Here is a 20,770-nt window from a genome sequence, read left to right as displayed (position 1 = left end):
GTCCCCTGTGACTGACGTTATATTAGATTATTACCTCTGAGTCGTCAGGACTTCAGCTGTAATTTAATGTTGGAGCTGGTTTTATCGGCTTTACATTTGCCTGCATTTACATGATCACTGAGAACATTTGGGCATTTCAAGGTGCTATAATAATGCTAAAAGAAGAAAAGCTGTTTCCAGCCTGAGTGTTGTTGGTGGTCCTCACCTCATACTCCTCTTTGAAGCCATAACCCTCGGCACATTTCATCTGAGTGATGTGCTGCAGCAGGTCGGCGACTCGGATGGCTGGGTGCAGCTGACCCGTCTGATAGGGTATGGCCTCTCGCTCTGACTCTCGCTGCTTATAATGGGACTGGACCAGGCTACTGGTTTCACTGGTCATAGTATGACTGTCATCTGGGGGGAAGATCATAAGGAGAGAGAAACAGAAGAATCAGAAGAGCGAAGAGAAATCAGGTTGTATCAGCAGTCAGCAGACATGATGTACTGTATGTTGGACAGGACTCACATGACATGTCAACATGGTATGGACCGGACTAGACTGACCGTCTCATCTGATAATTTAGAAGGAATCAGATCAATCTATCAAAAAATACTCTGTTGTTATCATGTCAAGTTTAGATTTGATGGTCAAGAATAAATTATAACAGTTTCCTCTCTGTTTTATTGGAGTTTGGGTTTTGATTACATTCAATTAAATTTTCTACACAATAAACGTGATTATATCCAACACGTCAACGTGTTATACCTTGTTTTGTAAGTTGTCCAGTGAGTCCAGTGACACCACTACCTAAAGTCGTCTTTAAAAGTATCGAAGTCATTGAAGTTATAATAATTATAAGTAAAGATTGAATTGTAATCTGTAATTACCGTTTGTTTGCTGTGGTTATTGTGTAATTTGTGTTGACAAGTGGCCCTCGGCTAAGTTACAGATCATATTATCTGACAAAATGTGGGCATCACAGTATCAGATGTTCCCACATTTGTAAATTTGATCCAGAAAGGGAGTTAGGATGACATTTAGTTGTTTTCATCACTCATCTGTTCAGTGATGTGACAGAAACAAGTCCTGGTCCACATCTACAGCTACCATGTTGATACCACAAGAACAGAAATGAATGGCACACACATCACTTGATGTCAGATCACATGACTGGAGAGGATGGCGATTGGTTTCTTTTCACACTGCTGTTGTAGCTGCTGATTACAGCTCAATAATCTTACGGATATAAAGTGCTTTCAGCGAATTTGGTTACAAAAGGACTTAAATGTCGGTCCAGATACAGTACAGCATGGTATAAGTACTGGACCAGATTCAGTACACCATCATATGAGTGCTGGTCCAGATGTGGTCCAAGTTCTTGAAGCTGCAGTGTGAAAAGAGCATAGATTTCAGAGTCCTAGAACAAAACAAACCTCTTTGGTAAGCCTTCAACCTTCGACGCTTAAAAAAACCACCCAGGACTCTGCTGTGAACACTTCAACAACGATTTGGTGGACGTACCTTCCACTACACTCTCTAACTCTGTTCTTATTGGCTAGCCTGGGGCTGACTGACCAATCAGAAACTCTCTACACCAAACAGCCCAACCAATCATGGCGAGATGGGAGATGTGATGGAGGTGGCAGTTCGTGATTGGGTGTACAACCATGACAAGAATAACAGCAGCCAATCAGAGAAAGACAGATGACCAGAGCTGAAACCTGATTGGTTCAAGGTGAAATGGTGGGAGGAGTTGGGGTATTGTGATGTCACAATTTCACAGAAGGGTAGAAATGAGGCATCACCACACTAACTGATGACATCACAGCAGGTGGTGGGTGTGACTCCATGTACAGTGGTGACCCCCCAACCATGAGTCCCCTGATTAGCCCCAAATTTGACCACTTACCATTAATGGGCACTTTACACAGAAAGATAGAAGAGAAGAAGAGAGAGGAGACAGGGTATAAGCAACAACTTTAGCTTTAGCTTTAGCCTGGGCCTAAGCTAGTATAATACTAACATACATCTAGCATCAATCAAACTGAAAATTAACTCCTGGGATTGTACAGCTAGCAGCACGCACTTCAGCTAACCTGGCTAACATGGCTAACTGTACCCTGATTGTAGGAGTCTTAGTCTCGGCTAATGCCAGAACCTGACCTGGTGAGATTTTAGCTAGTCTGAGGAGAGAGGAGAAACAGGAATTTATGTCACAGATAACTTTTTGAATTGACCTTCCTTCACACGCCTAGCAGCACATTTAGTATCCATGTTCAAACTAAAGGGATATTTTAAATGTCTGGACATGTTTGTTAGGCTACACTTACAAAGTTAAGTTTGCACGCAACCAAAACACAAATCAGTAACTGTGTTCGACTGATCGTAGAGGGTGAGGTGTTAAGACTGTTTTTCACAATACATTGAGCCACTGTCCTAAATCACAATAAGGTAAAATCTTTTCTAACTTACTAGTAGAAAGTTTTGAATTTACATCTCAATGATAATATATTTTTTTAATTGTTCCCCGGAACATTGTTTTATTGTGCTTTAATTAATTAATCTGCCTGTTTCGGTTAAATGTGAACATAATCGCCTGCACGAACAATTTTCTTGTCATGAGCTATATCATGATGATAAAAAAATATTTTATCATATTTTTATATTTTAAACAGCAAATGCTAACTAGCTTAGCTCAGCTTTCTCTATTATATCAGCTCCCTGCTTATTTTACGTTAAATAAGGACAACATGAAAATCCGCCGACATCTGCTACATCCAAGAATCACAGCCAGGACGTCCAGACAGTAACAGGACCTCTGGCTCCCTCCTCTGTTGTTTTCAGTATATATATTTATATATATAGTTTTCCTCCCCCCAGTCCACGTGGCCGTGTTGTGTCCATGCAGAGGTTGGAGGTCACAGACAGACGTGACGTCAACACGACACGCAGGAATGTTGTGGATGTGGGGATGGAGTGAAGCCCACCATTATTTCCATATAAAACAAAAAATAACAAACAAACAAACAAAAAAAATGTTGTAATATAACCAAAATAAGTAATAAAATCAAAAATTAAGTAAAAGAAAAAAAATAGAAATAAAAAACTCAACCTAAAACATTAGACATTTAAAAAATATTAAATAAAATTGATAGAAAAATAAAACAGAAAATGACCAAAAAAAAAGTTAAAAATGAAGTGACAAAAAAAATTAAATAAAAAATAAAAACTCCATATATTGTAATATATAAAAAATATGTTAAAAATACTAAATCAATCCAAACTAATTATGAAGGTTGGATAAAGAAAAACAAAACAAAACAAACCCAAAAAAAATTAAAACAGCTGAACGAGAAGCAAGCAGGGATGGATGGAAGCCAGAATATCACTCTCTCTTTCTCTCTTTTATCATTCTCTCCATCCTCATCTCTGCCCTTTAACCTGTCTCTCTCTTCTTTGTTTCACCTGTCTGTCCACTTCCTCACTGTCTGTCTACCTGTGCAGGTTTGTTTTTCTGTCCTACAGACGGAAGGAAAGGAAGAGTGTCTCACCCAGTATGGCTGTCGGTACGAAGGGATCTGCCATCAGGACACATCAGCAGCAGACAGACAGAAAACCAGACAGACAGAGAGAGAGAGAGAGAGAGAGAGAGACAGGACAAAGGAGACATAAACGTAGAAGGAAAAGTCAGACACACACCAAAGCCCACACATACGCTTGAGTCGGGCTCACTGTGGCCAAACCCTGACGTGCTCGGCTGAATGTCGGCACACAGACGTGAGCTGATCTGGGCCAGTTTTTCACACCAGCTCAACGAAGGTGGGTTTTAGCAGCTTCAGTCAGCAGCACAGGGTTCAGCCCGGATTTAGATTAGTATCAGCACACAGAATCAGACCAGTGTACCTGGATTGATCACCAGTCCACCAGAGGAGAGCCAAGGCACATTAGGTCTCATGTGATCTGCTGAATGTCAGACATGTTCAACCAAAACATCCAGGTACAGAAGGATCTACAAACAGCTAGTGTGCATATAAACCACATATTAATAACACAGTATCCAAGTCCTTGGATTTTAAAGTAGGTCTTAGTTTTTTTTTTTCCTTCTGCTGCATTTTATCACCTCAGTGTAAAATTTGATTGTTTGAAAATGACTGCTGTCAATTGACTGGTTACCTGGGTAGTAGGAGTTGGGGACAGTGGTGCTGATGGTGTTTGTCTTCAGCGTGAAGGAGGACGGAGATGACACAGCTGGACACAGATAAAGAAAACACAGTGTTAACGTCTCCAGACTGATGTCTGTCTTATCTCTGAGTCACATCAGAGCTGCACGTTGTGTAATGAGATGCTGAATTAATGAGTTCACATCTATTCGTCCATCTTTCACATTGTTCTTTCACTTTTGTTCATTAGTGACACGTAAAATGTGTTGTTCAACTTGTTTTCACTGGGACAGTGAAGACCCTGGCACAATGATACTAAATGAGTTGAATTCAGCTGCTTGTTCTGTGGAAAATCATAATTTTTCTGCTGCTGGTTTCAGTCTTGTTTTTCTTCTGACTGAGAATAAGACACAGCTGAAGGTTAAACAGCAGCAGGGTGAGAAAAAAGAGGTTTGCGATAAAGGAACAGAAGCAAAGTAAAGAAACAGTAAAAGACTGAGCGTCTGCTGGAGGAGCTGAGAGGAGGTGAAAGCCTGAGGGAAGGTCGACTCCTCCGTTCTCTACACCTCCATCATCCCTCCGTCACCCGGCTCTCTCCCCCCTCTGGCTGCCTCTCTGACAGTCCGTCACCTCGTGATAAAACGCGAGGTCACTTCACCTGCAGTCCTCCTCTTCCCCCTCCTCCTTCTCCTCATCATCATGTCTTTCACTAAACTTGTTAAAGCTGCGACTGAGAACAGAACAAAGCGGCAGCACGCAGAGAAGAGGACGTGGAAGGAGAGGGAGATAAAACGAGTGATTGTGAATTCATCAGTGTTGTGTTTACGGCAGGCAGACGCGTCTGTGTGGAATAAAACATTAAAGACCAGCAGTTTGTCGGTGATCACACTGTGTGATCTTCATTTAGTGTCTCACACATCTTCATGTTCTCGTCCTTTCTGCCTGTTTGTTTCGTCTCAGTTCACCTCACTTGTCTCATCTTTCTCTCTTTTTCATTTGTCTCTTTGTTTCTCTGGTCTTGACTCGTTCTGTTTCGCGTCACCTCATCTGTTCTTTTCTTTTATCTTGTCGTCATCTTACCTTGTTTCTTGTGCGTCATACTTTATCGTCTCTGCTGCTTGGTCTCATTTTATTTCTGTCTTTACTCATTTTTTTGTTTTCTTTTTCTGTTTTGTTCGTTCATTTTAAATTTTGGGATTTTGAAAATGTTTTCTTCCTCATTTCATCATTTCCCACGTCCTTTATGTCTGATCTCATGTGTCTCATCTTTTCTCTTTTATTGTTTCTCATCTCGAGGCTTTTATATTTCTGTCTTCTCCTTTATCTCTCCATAGTGTCTGTCTCACCCCTCCTCCAGGGTTTTCTAAATATACAAAATGAAATGTAATATGAAAACTTTCAGACATTTTCAGAAAATGAAAATCCAACTATTTGCCTCAGGAAACTAAACAAAACTAAATCTGTTTGTAAAAGACAAAAATAGTTATCATTATTCTTTCATACTTCACTCTGTTTAAAATGGCAGGGTGTCTGTCTCACCCTGGCAGAGACCAGGATGTTTCATGTGTTGGACGTAATGGAGAAGCTTCAGATCAGTGCATGTGACAAGTTTAGGATCTGGATCCGTGTCACTGACAAACTTGATCCATCAATAAAAAAAACTCGGGGACGTGAGGTTGACCTGAATCTTGAATCTGTTTTCTATGCCTCTGTCAGTTACACAGCACATTGTTTTTTTGTGTGTGTGTGCGTCTTTGTGTACTCACTGCGTCCGTTCAGAGTGTGAGTGTGTGTGTCCACCATGGTTGTGTGTTGGGAGCTGTTGACCATCAGAGTCATTTCCTGTCTGGAGCTCAGAGTTTCCTTCCTCTTCTTCGCCAGCTTCCTGCAGAGACAAAGACAACGAAACCCCGTTTGTCAGAAATTGTTTTACTTTGAAAAAAGCATCCACCACCAGTGTGTGATTATCATATCAATGAATAAACTAATTTTGTGTGTGGAAGAAAGAACCCATCGTGACCAGGAGCAAAACATGGAGAATAACTGCTGCTGTGAGCTGACAACAGATTTTCTCCTCATGCAGTTTGTGTTTCGGTGGTTTTAGTGATTGTAACCTTCACTGACCCATAAAAGCTGCACAAAATACATTTGGACACATTCTTTCAAAAACTCAAAAGCTGTTAGAGCTTTGAATCCATGAGTCACTGCAACAGGAAAAGTAAAGTCCAACGTGTGTGTTAAAAAACAAGAAAGTTTTATGGTAGAAAATAGTTGTTAAGTTTTTAAAGCAGAGTGATTTTATACAGCAGGAACCAGAGACACATGTAAAATATAAATGTATGTGTAATGGACTAGAAAATCTCCCTGATACTGATCTTTGCTGAAAGCCTTCTCAACTCTAAACCCAGCTGAGAGGACCCAGTCTGAACACGGCTCCTGCCCTGACACCAACTGATTCTATCTAATGATCTGCAGTGAAAACAGCTCACAGCTGCTGTAGAAAGATGGTTTCTAGCATCTAAATCACAGTAATTTCAGTCACAGTCCAGCTGCTCTGATCACAGGTCAGTGGCACGTGAACTGTTAACATGTGCTCCGTACTGCAGACATGAAGGTGGATTTATCAGTGATTTAACATCAGGGTTTAGTGGATCTGATGTGATTAGTTTCGTGTTTCAGCAGAAATATATATGGTTTAATTTTTGAAAGTTAATAAAATTGAGTGTTTACAGTGTTAGTTTAGCATGATTTTAGGCCAACATTAGCTCTAAGTCCAGTTCAGTGCAGGTATTTGGTTAAGATGCATTATATATAAACATAAAGAGCAGCTTAGTGATGAAGGCCGGCTGCAGCTGCCAGGACTCTGTGGAGACCAGAGGAGCGATTACGATGGAGCGCCCAGTGCGAACCCAAAAACTGCTGCATCTCGTTTTCTTGGAAACCACAGTAAGATCCAGCTGGAGGCTAAACAGCTACAGAGCTGATAAAATCATGGAGTTCATGACTGTGAGTTCGACCGAGACATTTTAAAACTGTTTCACCTGAACTTGATGTTTCTCTACCACAGACGTGTTTGTAGTTTTACCATTTATGTGGGTTTTGTGTTGAACTGTGTGTCAGCGTTTCTTTTTCCCTGCGTGTGCAGAGAACGGTGTGTGTGGAAACAGTCAGAGGATCCGTCCAACAGTTACTTTGACCTGTGATCAGACTGACTGCGTCTTCTTCTTCAGGGGACAGTAAACCTGCAGCTCTCTCTCGCTCTGCTCTCTGTTCTCTGTCGGTGCCTCTCACCCTGAGGCACTCAGTAACTAATGTGCTCTGCTGTTTATTTAGAACTGACTCTGCGGACGTGGCCTCTTAAGGTGGAATGAGTGGGATTCAAATTAATGTCTCTGTTAAAGTAGTACATCTGTAGCTTAAGGTGGTATGAGCAGATCACAATATGGATCTTCCTAGTGAAGGTGGTCTGGGTGTGTTTATTGCTGTTGTTTAGGAGGCGTAAGCAGAATACAACATGATTAAGTGGTGGTACCACCATGATTTAAGGTGGTATAAATGTCATTTGGAAAGATAGATTTTTCGGTTAAGGTGGTATGAAAGAGGGTTAGCATTCAGTTTTCTCAGTTAACGTGGTATCAGTGCAAGTTCCCTTAGTGTTAGGAGTATAGGATAAGAGTTACCTTCATTGTCATCTATTAATGCAACATGAGAAGAAATAAGCTAAATTTGATTAATTAAATTAATTTGATTAATTAAATTAATTTGATTAATTAATTTAAATGGTATTATTTAGTTTTTCATTCTCTTAAGGCGGTATTGGATGGAGGAGCATGAACAGGTTTGAAATAGTTTTTAAGACAGTATACTATTCAATACTAAAGTTTTTCTAGAATTTTGATTAATGTTATGAAGGGTCAGAAGTAGCTTGTTGTCTTAGTTAAGGTGGAATAGTGGCTTTTTATGTGTCTGGTTGTATTATTCAGTAAGATTTTAAGGTGGTATGACAGCTGGAGCTTTTTTTTAATGAGCTGTAACCAAACTGGAGATGAGACGTGTGAAGGTTTTGCTGTAACTGCAGTCGTATATTCATGAATTAGTTCTGCTTTATAAATATATGAGCTATTAAACAGCACACACACACACACACACACACACACTTCCCCTTTCTATCTTTTTCCACATTTATCTTTTTCCCATTTTAATTTCTACTTTAGCTTCTGTCTTGTTCCTTATGTCTTCAGATGTTTCAGCATCTTAAAGAAATCATTTGAAATATTTTCTGCAGGTCGCTGCACATATGTTGCCGCAAAGATTGGTCTTAGGTGAAGTTGATGCCCAAAGCTTGTACAGTATATGCATCAAGATGTGGAGAAAATGCTGTAAATGGCTGAATGAGTGGGAGCATTTAAGAGTTAACGATGAAGTACAGCAGGTTTATTATGTGACTGAAAGAAAAGAAACTAGATGTTGAGCAACCTCAGAAGCAACAAAGAGACGAGTAGCCAATCAGAGTGAGAGGGTGAGAGAAAGAGAGAGAGAGGAGTCATTGGAGCGAGGGATGACAGATTGTCCTCATACACACACAGTCTGCAGTTGCCCTCAATTCAGACGCAAGAAAAAAAAAACCAAAAAAAAAAAACCCGAAGCTCAAGTGTGTTCGTTGTCATGGATCAACTGTAAAGTCAAAACAGTGAGAAGAAAAAAGAAACAGTGTGTGTGTGTGATTCACACGTGGTATAAACATCCTTATATATGATGTTGAAGCAAAGACCACTGTAGATGTCAGGAGAACAAAGACGAACAACCGGAGCCCAGGTTTTACCGACATGATGTTCACGCAGAAAGAAGGTGGCAGCAGCTTGGCTCTCGTCAACCTGTAGCTCTGTGCTGAGCTCTGATTTATCTCCTGTTCTGGCCGAACATTTGATGAGCAGTTTTTCCTGACATGGCAGGCTCTACTGTCTCTTACCCCGTGCCACAGGATATTGGCATAATGTTTAGTCTTTCCTATGAGACATTCACACATGCACATTCAAAAACCTGGTCCAGCAACATCTGCCATTCACTGTCAGTGAGAGTCAGATCTGCAGCCATGGACCCTCCAGTGGGGTGAAGGGTTAAGTTTATTCAAATGTCCTCTGATGCAGTGCGGCTACAGCCACTAGAGCCAATCAGATCCTGTTTATTCCAGCAAAAACTAAAGCACAGTGATACAAACTATAAACAAAGTTGATGGTAACAATCTCAGTTTGCTGATTTATGTAACCAGGACAGAAAAAAAAGAAAGACTTGTAAAAACAAACCATCAGTGTCACCACGGTCGAGCATCTGGCTGTGGAGGATCTGACAGAAAACAACGGCTCTCAACAGAACTGCAGATTCACTAAAGACCAGCTACTGCAGAACTTCATCCACAGTCATCAACTTTCCCCTGAATTGAGCTCGTTCTGAACCTGTAGAGGTTGAAAGGTGACACACAGCTGCAGAGTCAAGTCTCATGTCTGAACCTCTGTGTCACGAGTAAAACAGTTAGTCCTCATGAACATCTACTAGCAGAGACCTGCACAGGCTGAGAATTATCGGGACGTGACTACATCACCTGGAGAATGTTTGCACTAGTGATCTCAAGAGGAGACTGAGGAAACATCGTGACAACACTGGTTTGTCTTCTGGCACAATTCAAACACAAAGAGACTCGGAAAAACAAAGCTGTGGCTGCTTGGACTCATTTCTTGTTGCCCCTCACATCACCTGCATGTATCTCTAGATATTCACAGCTTCAATTATTCCCTGAACCCACATCTATATCAGTACTCAGTGGGTCTGATTTACTTTGCTGTGGATTTTGTGTCTCTGCCTTGATAAATATGCAAAAGTGGGGCGTTTTTGCCCTAATGCGCAAAATACAGGGAGGAGAAAATGCAAATACACAAGTAATGTGATTTATCAAACCTGAAAGCAATTTGCGGTGACTGGGATTGCGTCTGAATTTAGAACTTCTGAAAGGCAGGTGCAATCTGTTTGCTGTTATTTTGGGGAGTATGATGCACAAGAGAAATTAAAGAATTTAACATTTGGCGCATCTACACAAAATGTGAGAATTGTTCCTCATTTTGATCAACAGATTTTCAGTAATCATGCACCTTTAATTATTGATCACCGATAAATGAAATGCACGTTTTGAAGATTGTACAGTTTTGTACTCCATACATGGGACCTTAATAAATCAGTACTCACTGTCTTTATTTCAAGGGTTCTATATTTTTCACACAAAAATCTCTTTACTACTCTCTTTTCTTTCTTTATCTAATCAGAATCTTTTCATCTTTGTGTATTTCTTCCGTTTCTATCATGTATACTTAGTTTATCTTTTTAACTCTGTCCATCTGTTCTTCTTTCTTTGTACCTTTACCTCCTCCCCATCTTTCTTCACCTCTTTCTATTGTTTATGTCTCTACCTATATTGATGTCAGCTCTATCTCTTCTTATCATTTTTATCTTTAACCTTCTGTTTTTATTTCAAACATCTTCTGTCCATCTTTATCTGTACGTATGAGATCTTTACCTCACTCCTACATCTATCTGCCTACCACCTATCTCTGTCTGTTTTCTTCATCTTATCTTTGGATAGTTTATTTTACCTCTATCTGTACAGAATCTATCTATATCTTCTAAAACCACTGCAGAGGAAAAACATCTTTAAACCACAGAAACATCTTTTCATTCTCTCGTTTGTCCATCTACCATCATCTGGATGTTCAAAAACACTCTATCCACTTTAAAACCTCCACGTATTTTCTCTCTTTCTATTCCGAGTGTATGAATAAAAAAAAAAAAAAAAAATCCATTTGTCTGATTGCTCAACAACACACACACACACACAAGTTTAACCCTGACCTGAAAATGGAAAAGGAAAAAACTATTGAAATATATAAATAAATATAAAAACAGGCTTTTAAACTCAAAAGTAAGACATCAGTAAGAGCTGTGTATGTGTGTGTGTGTGTGTGTGTTAGTGGAGGTTAAGATGGAGGACGGTGAAAGCGCCCTGAGGCGAGGTGCTGCCCTCCTCCCCCTCATACCTCCTTTTTCTTCTTCTGTGTTTCAGTCAGACAGTAAGAACCTGCAGCGTTTCTTCTTCTTCTCTGAATCAGACCTGAACAAACATCTGCAACACTAACTCTGTGTTCACCGAGGAAAAACCTGCTAATAATGAAACACGGGATTCTTCAGAAATGCAAAATGTTTCATACCAAACTATAATGTAGCCTCAAGATGAGAGACAAAGAAGAAACGGACTCAGAACAAAAGAATCACGAAGCGAACAGTGACCAAAAAAGCAAAAAATATTTTAAAAATAAAATTCAAAACCATTTGAAGAAAGACATTCTACTACCACTTATCAACCAGACATATGCACACAAAAAACACTAGATGACAACAAACAGAAGAAAAATAACCACAAATTGACACAAAATGCTAATAAAACCACATTATGACTGTGGAATATAAAAAACTAAAAGACCCAAAGAAAGTGCAAAGAACTGAAATCCAAGATGCAAAGAGACAAAAAAAGATATTCAAGACAAAAAAAACAATGATCACAAAGAGAAACAGGAAGACTCAAAACTACAAAGACACAAAATGACCAAAAAAACGTGTGTGGACGTTTCCTCGTCAGACTCAGTATTTTCTCGTTAAACTGTGTCTGCATACCCCTCTCCCCCAATACACACACACACACACACACACACACATAGACTCACACACTTCATAGGAACTAGTGAATATACAGAGAGCAGCAGGTAAATTCATTGTACACAGAGAGAACACAGCAACAGACCACCTTTCATACACAGTCTGTGTGTGTGTGTGTGTGTGTGTGTGTGTCGTGATGGAGGTGTCAGGGGTTGATTGATTTAGCAACACTTACACACACAGATGCATGTCAAGGCTAATCTATGCTAATCTACTGAGTGACAGGACGATGCTGTTAGCAGGAGAGGATGTCAGTGTGTGTGTGTGTGCGCGGAAGTGTGTGTGTGGGCGTATCTTCTCGCCTTGTAACGATCATTTGATCAGACAGGTTTATTACAGCCGGCTAATTCTATTAACCCTGCTCCGTTGCGCACGCGCACACACACATACACACACACACACACACACACACTAAGCCATACAGCACAGCCTCCTCCATCAAACCCTCTGTGTGTCTATGGGGGAAAACATCATCAGGAGACTTTTGCCCATGTCCTGTCCCGTCCCATCCTGCCCTGTACTGTACTGAGAGTTTTTTGTAAAGTCCCCTATTGAGGTAATTTTATATTTTTTATTTTCAGGCCAAAGACAGAAACTGTGAACTAGAGATGATCATGTTTAACAGGCAGAAACTGTGAAGAGTTTATACCTCACTTTAGAATAAATGTATAATAATGAATGCTTTTACTGACTGAAAGGATGAATGAATGATGTCAAAGTTTTTCCTATTTACCTCCACACAGTTCAATAGCATTTCCACAGTCACACCACACTACGTATGACTTTATCAACCAATTACTGCATTGCAGTTGTTTGCCTGAGGATGTCTGTGCCAGATTTATTGAAATTTCTCCCAGGTGTTTCAGAGATATGGAATTGGTGGGAATGGGAGATAAGTGAGGTCACAGTAACCTCTGACCACCAAGATCTAATCAGTTCATCACTGAAGAAATTTCCTAAGCATTCCCTCGATGTTGTGGACGGACAGATGAACGAACCATCCAAAAACATAATGCCTCTGGCCATAGATAACGCTGGTGCAGAGGCACTGGAGACATTAAGAACTACAGAAATTGTCTGAGACCTCTGAAAATTTTATTTCATTTAAAGTTTTTCCTGTATGACTTTCTGACAAGGCACTGGCTAGACTAACAGATGCTCTACTCATATTTCATAGAACTGTTTTTGGTGTTTCCAGGTTGTTCTGTCATTTGTTGTCGTGTATAGTTTACCTGTAGCAAACTTGATCATGTTGTATCTTCTGTTTTTTATTCTAACTGTGGATCATTGTAAAGTGTGTGAGCAGTTGTTACACACTCAACCAACGACCTGAGGAGGAGTAGCGAGCACTTCCTGTCTCCCTGAGGAGGCGTTAGTTCGTATAATTCAGTCCTATCCTGGAGGGAAACAGGTTTCTCTGATCCAGCTCACTGGGTTTGTGGAGGAAACAGTTGTATTTTTATTTCTCTCATCAGAGTTTGAAACAGGAAACACAAACATCCATTCAGCGGTAAACCCGTCAGGAGGAGGAAACTAAAGCCAGATTGGAGGACTTAACTTAAACTTTTGTTCAGATACAGGAAGGGATGGAAACTGAAGCTGGAATAAAAGAATAATATTTAACAATATACTTTACGGATTCCCCTGAGTAATTGCTGTCGAACAGCTGCAGTAGATGATGGTGCTACTATAGGGTTTCAGTGTCTTGTCCAAGAACACCTTGATATGTGGCCAGAAGGCACTGCTGCCCCAAAACACCACACTTGTTAAAACTGATCATTAGCTTTCCTGCATCTTTCCAAACAACCTGAACTTCTGAGCAGAAAACAGAAGAAAACCTGGTTTTAAAGTGCAATGGGACGATAGAAGGTGCCACAAGCCAAACAAATATGAACTCATGTAGCTCTGATGGGAACTAGAGAAGTGATGAGTCCAACACAGATGTGTTTTTCAGTCAAAAATAAGACAAATGAGGAAAACCAAAACACAAACTGAACCTAAGAAGCATCATGTTTGGATGGGAACATAATATGAAGCAGATCTCAGCTCAATGGGTCTGATTCTGGCACAGAAACAGTTCAGATTCTGAAATGTTTTTAAATACTCATACATTTTGATTAGTATCAGGTTCCAAACTCACAACTCACATCATTTACATGCATTTGTGTCATGTTAACATGTTAGCATGCATCATCCAGCAGACACAAATCAACATACTCAATCACCTTCCTGGAGTCATTTTCATGCCCGCTTGATGACTCCCTTTTAGCTCTTTCCTCAGTATCTGACCTCTAACTGTGTCTGTTTCCAACATACTTTCCTCGTTGCATCACGGTTTATTTTTTCTTTAAACAGTTTCTATGGCAGCAAGCTAAACATTCAAGTCAAAATGTTTGTAGTTTAGAGATTTTATCTCAAACATTAACATACAAGTAACACACAAGGCTACGGTCAAAGGTCAGGGCTGCAGGTTTCTCTGGGTTTGATGGGTGAGATGCAGGATGTGCTGGGAGTTACAGGTCCAGGTTCACAGCTCTGGGTTTAGTTTAGGGTCAGTCTCATGTTAAGTCTGCATGAGACATTTCAGGGACTGGACCAAGGGGTGTACTAAGGGTCAAAGCTAAGGAGTCAAGGGCTACCAGGCTGTGGAGGGTAAAAGGTCTAAAAGATTAATGAGGTGAGTTACAGATTAGCCTCAAGATCAGGTCCAGTAGTCACAAGTTAAAGGGTCAGGGGGTCAAAGGTTTAGGGTCAAGAGTTAAGTAAAAGATAGCTTTGGTTTAACATGTCAGACACTGAGGGTGGGGTGGGTCAGAGGTAAAGGTCAAGGACTAGCTGGGTCAGGGTTCAGAGGTTTCGGGGGAAGCAGTGAAACAAACAGGACACATCCAGAGCTCAGGGTTTCAGGTGTTTGATAAGGGTAAAAGTGACAGTTGAGGGGTCAGAGGTCAAACAGGTTACTTACAGGTAGTAAGTGTAGGAGTGATAATTTCTTCGTCTGAGTGGTGGGGGGACGGAGCAGAGGGAGGGATGAAATGAAGGGGAAGAAAAAACAGAAAAACAGAAAAAGGAAAAACAACAGATTAATGTCTCGGAGAGAAAAAACAGAACAGATGAGTTAAATTATTGTGTGTGGTGGTGGTGGTGGTGGAGAAGTGGAGAGTGGTGATTGGCTGATAAAAGGTGTCAATCAAAGTGTGAAAAGGAGAGGGCACAGCTGATTGGTTAACGAGGTGAATGTGTGACAAAAAGACGGAGCGTGACAGGATGTGTTGTAATCTACACTGGTTACAGCAGTTTGTCGGAAGAGTCAGTTGATGTCGAAGGACGACAAGGTTAGAAACTGTTTTTATAAAGCTGCACTAAAGAATAATTTCTGCACACGCAATTATTATGTGATTAACTACTTTTACTTTTTATACTTTAATTAATTTTGCTTCCATACTGTCTGGTTACATATTTATAGCTGTAAACCGTCGCTCATTTTTGGACACCATTTTGTTGGACACTGCTCCTTAAACTAATGTTTTTTGTGAAGGTTTCACATATTTTTAAATGAAAACGAGGCAGTGACTTTGACTGTATTAAACATGCAACATGTTCACCTGGATGTAGACATCCAAAAGACAATATTTTCATTAGAAAAATTCTGGGGAATTTCAGAATTGAGGTAAATGATGTTAAAGAACCCTCTGGAGGCTGATGTGTTTGTCTTTGGCAGGTTTATTTCTGTGACTCACTTGTAGGGTCTGACATCAGGCACCAGCTGGTGCTCTCCAGAAATTCTCCAGAAATTCAAAGAAGCAACATGATGAAATACATGTCATTGTCTCCTCACACCAAATTGATGAAATAATAAAAGATAACTGGAATAAGACTCTTGGAAAAAGCTGCGTTCAGGGCGTGCTAACACGCTGTCCTACAACAAACTAGTTCTGGCGATGAAGGAAGGACCTATTTTGTGTCCTGAGTGGTGGAAGGATACAGCCTTTAGAGTTTAAACATGCAGCTTCCTGCTGTAATGAGTCTGACCTCCATCTGCTCACAAAGAGGAAATCAAACGCACCCGCCAACATTAAAAACCTCATTAGACACCGAACAACCTCTGCTCTCGTTCTCTTTCTCTAATATCAGTTACAGAGATCAGAGCTCAATCGACCTAACAGACGCATCCGACTTTCTACGTTGTACCGACACAGACTCGCTTTAGAGAAGTGTGTGTGTGTGTTTGTGTGTGTGTGTGTGTAGCCTGAAGCCATTCAGCCATTCAGCTTGAGGCGACTCTGGAAAAAAAAAAAGAATAAAACGCTCTTTCATCTAAATTTCTCTCTTATCTTCAACGTTCTCCAAACACAGAAGCTTTTCTCTCTGTGTTTAACTGTGTGTGTGGAGGATAAAATACGTGTGTTTGCTATGTATATATTAGTGTGTGTGTATGCGTGTGTGTCCCCGCGGGGTTGTGTGTTTGATGTTGAAGAATAAAGTCGGTCCACACACAGTTTAATGGTGATTACTGCTGCAATCTGCTCCATTATTCATCCTCATCGTCCTCACTGTCACTCACTCTGTGTGTGTGTGCGTGTATGTGTCTTTGGTGTAACTTCATTTATCTATATACATAGTGTAAAATAATAGCAGTATTAGTACAGCAGATCTACAGTAGTAAGACAGTACTGAATTAGTAGTAGTATAGTACAAACAGTACACAGTCTGTCATGTTTGTCAGCTGTATTGAATACAACCTCACTCGACCACTGTTGTTACCATGTGCAGATTGTTAACATTTATTTAACATTTGTAAGAACTAAACATGATTAGAGTGATTTAATATCAGTGTTATCAATGGTTATCAAAGGTCTTTGACTGTAGTATTAATATAAGTTATTTGTTGTATTCTTAATTAATACTAATTAGTGGTGGCCAGGAAACAAGAACACTTACTGGTACTTAGTAATTTTGTATTTTATAGCAGTTTTTGTTATTAGCTAGTGACAATTATTGGATTAATAATGATAATTAATAGAATTTAATGGCGATCAGGAAACCAGATACTAATTATTATTTCTAAGTCTAATAAATGGTTGTTAATAGTATCACAATTAAAGCAAGTAATGAATAGTGGTTAATGATACTGGTTCTTAATAGCAGTCAAATACATTTTCAATGAGTATGAGTTAATCATGATAAATAATTTTAATTAATTATTGCCTTGTTCTCAACTGTAGCTCATCGTATTTTACTGATAGATTTGACTGGTAATTGATGTTTCCAATAAAATTAGTTATTATTAACGTCCTAACTTTGGAAACCACAACAGACCATGTGTTATTCTGTCTGCTAATGTTTCAGCACTAGTTTTCTCACTCAGACGGAAGGAAATCCTGATTTCATCCCCGTCATGTAAAAAACATGAAAAAATGGTTCACACGTTTCTTATTCAGCAGCAACTACTAATTATCTTCAACTTACTAACTATAGTGAAATATAAATGTGAATGTTTCCTGGTGAGACATCCAGTTAATTACAATTACAAAATACTGAACACAGACTAATATCTACTACCCACTCTTATTAGTGAAATAATTTATACACTGATCTTGGTTACTTCAAACTAACATCTGTTAAATGCTGTAGTGTTAATAACCGTTTACAACCATTAATATTAACTGTCACTTCTGGTTTTGGTTTCTTGCCATCACAATTAACCATTATTTTATGTTATAAAAGGAAAATATGCAAAATTGATTAAATAAATGAAAGTAAAATAGAAATAATTTAGTAGAAAGACACACACACATAAACTTTATGTTTGTGAAGAACTCTGAATCTGGACATGAGAGTAGTACAAAATACTTTTACTGTGTGTATGAGTGTAGTTATTTTTGAAAGCTCCTTACCGTTTCTTCATCAACAGGACGACTCCAAGGAAGATGATGATGAAGAGCAGGATGCCGGCGATGGCTCCAGCAATTGTCACAGTGTGATCTGATGGTTTCTCCTGTTCTGGTTCTGGTTTCCTGGTGGCAGCTCCTGGAAACATTAACCACCATTTACCATCTGTAACTAATGTGGTATTAACATTAAGAGTCAGTAAGTACAATAAACTACATCTTTTACCACTATTATATACCTGTAGAATTAAAGGTGTTCATTACCTTGAACTAACATGATTTTCCTATCATTAAGGACCATTAACATTTATCAACTCAGCTTCTGATCTTGGTTTTCATCATCGCAGCTCCTGAAACTATTATCAACCAACTTCATTTAATGCTACCTAATATTAATATTTACTACTGTTAACTAGCTTGAATAACCTAAATCACTAAATTATACCATTCTCTTTAGAACATTTATTAAATTATTGTTTATGTTAATTACCTGAGATTAACATTTACTACATTATACACTATTAATATTTACTGCTATCAACTGTCCCATTATCTGCGACACCAACATTATAGCTATGAGCAAACAAACAATAAACATTAACAAGCACTGGAAATATTAGTTTGTACATATGACAACTATCTTCATAATACAAACAGTTAATGAAAGTTAACTTCTACTAAATACTACTGACATTGAATATTACTAACATTATTAAATAAATCAACCGCCAATAAATACCTCATATTAACCTGCAATAATAGTGTACCTGTAGAACATCATTAAGTGTTTTAATTTAATTAAACCATTAACTATCAAAACCTTCTATTAAATACTAATGACAACCACTGACTAATGTTAACATCCAGTGTGAAACAGGAGGTGTAATAACCAGGTTAATCAACGTCTATAAACACAACCGAGCAATGATTCGATCTAGGTCTTAATTATTGTGTTTAGCAAAGCAATAATGAATGAAAACAGCTGTAACATCATAAAATAATATTAATAAGAACAAATATTTAACATAGACGTATTAACAGAACATCTGTTATAAATCCTGTGTTTCATGGTTTTATATCAAAGTCATTTTTTTATCATATTGGACATATATTTTCATGTCTTTCATGACAAAACAAGTAACCAACTTCAACGTGAATAAATTGTGTTCCGTTCTGTTCTGGACTCCAGCTGGTGCTGATGAGCCTGAAGACGTGGTGAAGATGATGAGTGAGGAAGGATAGCAGAGTCCTTCCCCTCTGACTGTATAATGTGATGGGATGTCAGTCCCATGAAAAACCCATTACCCTGCTCTGTGTGTGTGTGTCCAGGTGTAATATCCTTCCAGATGACTCGTGAGATGAGAAACGTTCAGGACACGACGTCGCTGTCGAGCTGTGTAACGTGTGTGTGTGTGCTTGTCATTTTAGACCTACTCCACTTTTCCAATCAGAGCCTGACAACAGCTATCAGTCACACTGTGTGTGTGTATGTGTGTGTGTGTGTGTGTGTGTGTGGCAATCTTTGTGAGCACAGTTTTGAGTGAAATACTTTGGGAGTGAGGACGTTGTACGGAAATAAGGACACTGGTTGGTCCTGACACCAACAAACAGCTGTTTGAGGGTTAACACTGTGCTTTAGAGTCGACGTCAGGTTGAAATATTGAGATTGGGGTCAGAGAGAAACTAGCTGCATGCTTCCTGCAGCAGCCGTCATGCCTTATCATCAACTCCCGTTTTCACCGTGACCCCCACACTAAATCACATCCTCTTCTGCTCATCACTTACCCTAACTAACTTTAAAGTGTTTCTAAACCGTTAGTGAGGGTAACCTGTGAACAGAGTAAAACGCTGATTGACTGTGGATGTTAATTCTTGAACCCCAGAAAAGGAATGAATTATAAATAACTAAAGCACAGAGATCATCTGAGGAGCAGCAATTTCACGTCTTTCTTCAGGTAACCATCGCCTGGCACAGGAAGCTGTGCTCACAAACACTGTGTCTCGTTTACATACTCCTGCTGGCAAAGTTAAGCTAGATTAAAACTGGTTTAAAACACTGAACAGTGGCAAAAAGAAACAAGTTGTGCCCTTTGTTGCCTCCAGTACAGCTGCACAAACACAGATGGTATCATGCAATACCAAACCAGTCCACCAGTCCTGCAGTAAACTGAACTGGTTTCCAGTATAATATGATAAATGTCAAAACATAGAGACAGTATCATCATATTTTCTGTGTTTTTGTTTTGTCTGTTCAAGGTCAGACGAGCTCGACTATCATCATCCACCTCGCTGGATCATCATGCACAAACTGAAACACACACATCACCCCCTCGGAGGCAGAGCGAGAGCTGCTGTTTGCAGTTTAAAGGCTGTGAAAACGCAGCTTTGAAGACAGAATGTATCGGTGTGTGTGTGTGTGTGTGTGTGTGTGTGTGTGTGTGTGTGTGTGTCACAGTGGGCCATAGAGAAGCTGCTTTTTATGTGAAAGCGAAGCTGTTTTCAGCTCCGGGGCTTCAGCCAGTCACGCTGAGTGGGAGGTGTGTGTTTGGGTATTAATGTGTGTGTGTGTGTCTACAAGGCTAACAGCTGTTAGGAGTGTTAGAGGCCTGCTGGTGACACAAGCTCCCCCTGACACACACACACACACACACACCATCATGTTAGATATTCACATGTGTGTGTGTAAACAGTCGGTGGAAAGTTTCCACCTTCAGGCTGGTAAATATTTAAATGTAATTTTCTGCGAGCTGTGAATCTGTCTGTATGTGTGTGTGTCCCACCTGTTCAGTCAGACACACACACACACACACACTGTTGTACCCAAATTACCAGAGTTTTACAAGTTTGATAAGATTTGCATCACAAATGACAGAAAACACCACACGTGTGTTTAGATTCAGTTTGACTTCAGCTTATCTTCTTCTCTCACATGAATCCACCACTACCTGTAATTACTGACCAGTCTGACCATTTCAGTT

The 20,770-nt window shown here is 39.6% G+C and overlaps 1 protein-coding gene across 9 annotated transcripts in view; it reads right to left on the bottom strand.

Annotated features, from left to right (window-relative positions):
* The window catches only part of LOC113163504 (receptor-type tyrosine-protein phosphatase mu-like), a 109,038-nt gene that overhangs the window by 22,463 nt on the left and 65,805 nt on the right, over positions 1-20,770 (bottom strand). For 2 of the 9 annotated variants that reach the window (XM_026362213.1, XM_026362220.1), the window contains 6 exons: positions 17,799-17,931; positions 14,867-14,899; positions 5,910-6,028; positions 4,157-4,231; positions 3,887-3,943; positions 206-396 (listed from right to left, as the gene is read on the bottom strand). In XM_026362213.1, the coding sequence (XP_026217998.1) occupies positions 206-396; positions 3,887-3,943; positions 4,157-4,231; positions 5,910-6,028; positions 14,867-14,899; positions 17,799-17,931 (608 nt within the window). Of the gene's footprint in view, positions 1-205; positions 397-3,534; positions 3,562-3,886; positions 3,944-4,156; positions 4,232-5,909; positions 6,029-14,866; positions 14,900-17,798; positions 17,932-20,770 lie in introns of all 9 variants that reach the window. The other 7 variants (XM_026362219.1, XM_026362221.1, XM_033326748.1 and 4 more) reach the window with 5 other exon arrangements.

Source organism: Anabas testudineus, chromosome 2, assembly GCF_900324465.2.
Source record: "Anabas testudineus chromosome 2, fAnaTes1.2, whole genome shotgun sequence".
NCBI lineage: Eukaryota > Metazoa > Chordata > Actinopteri > Anabantiformes > Anabantidae > Anabas > Anabas testudineus.
The sequence above is the reverse complement of the archived record's forward strand: the minus strand, read 5'-3'. Positions and strand labels throughout refer to the sequence as shown.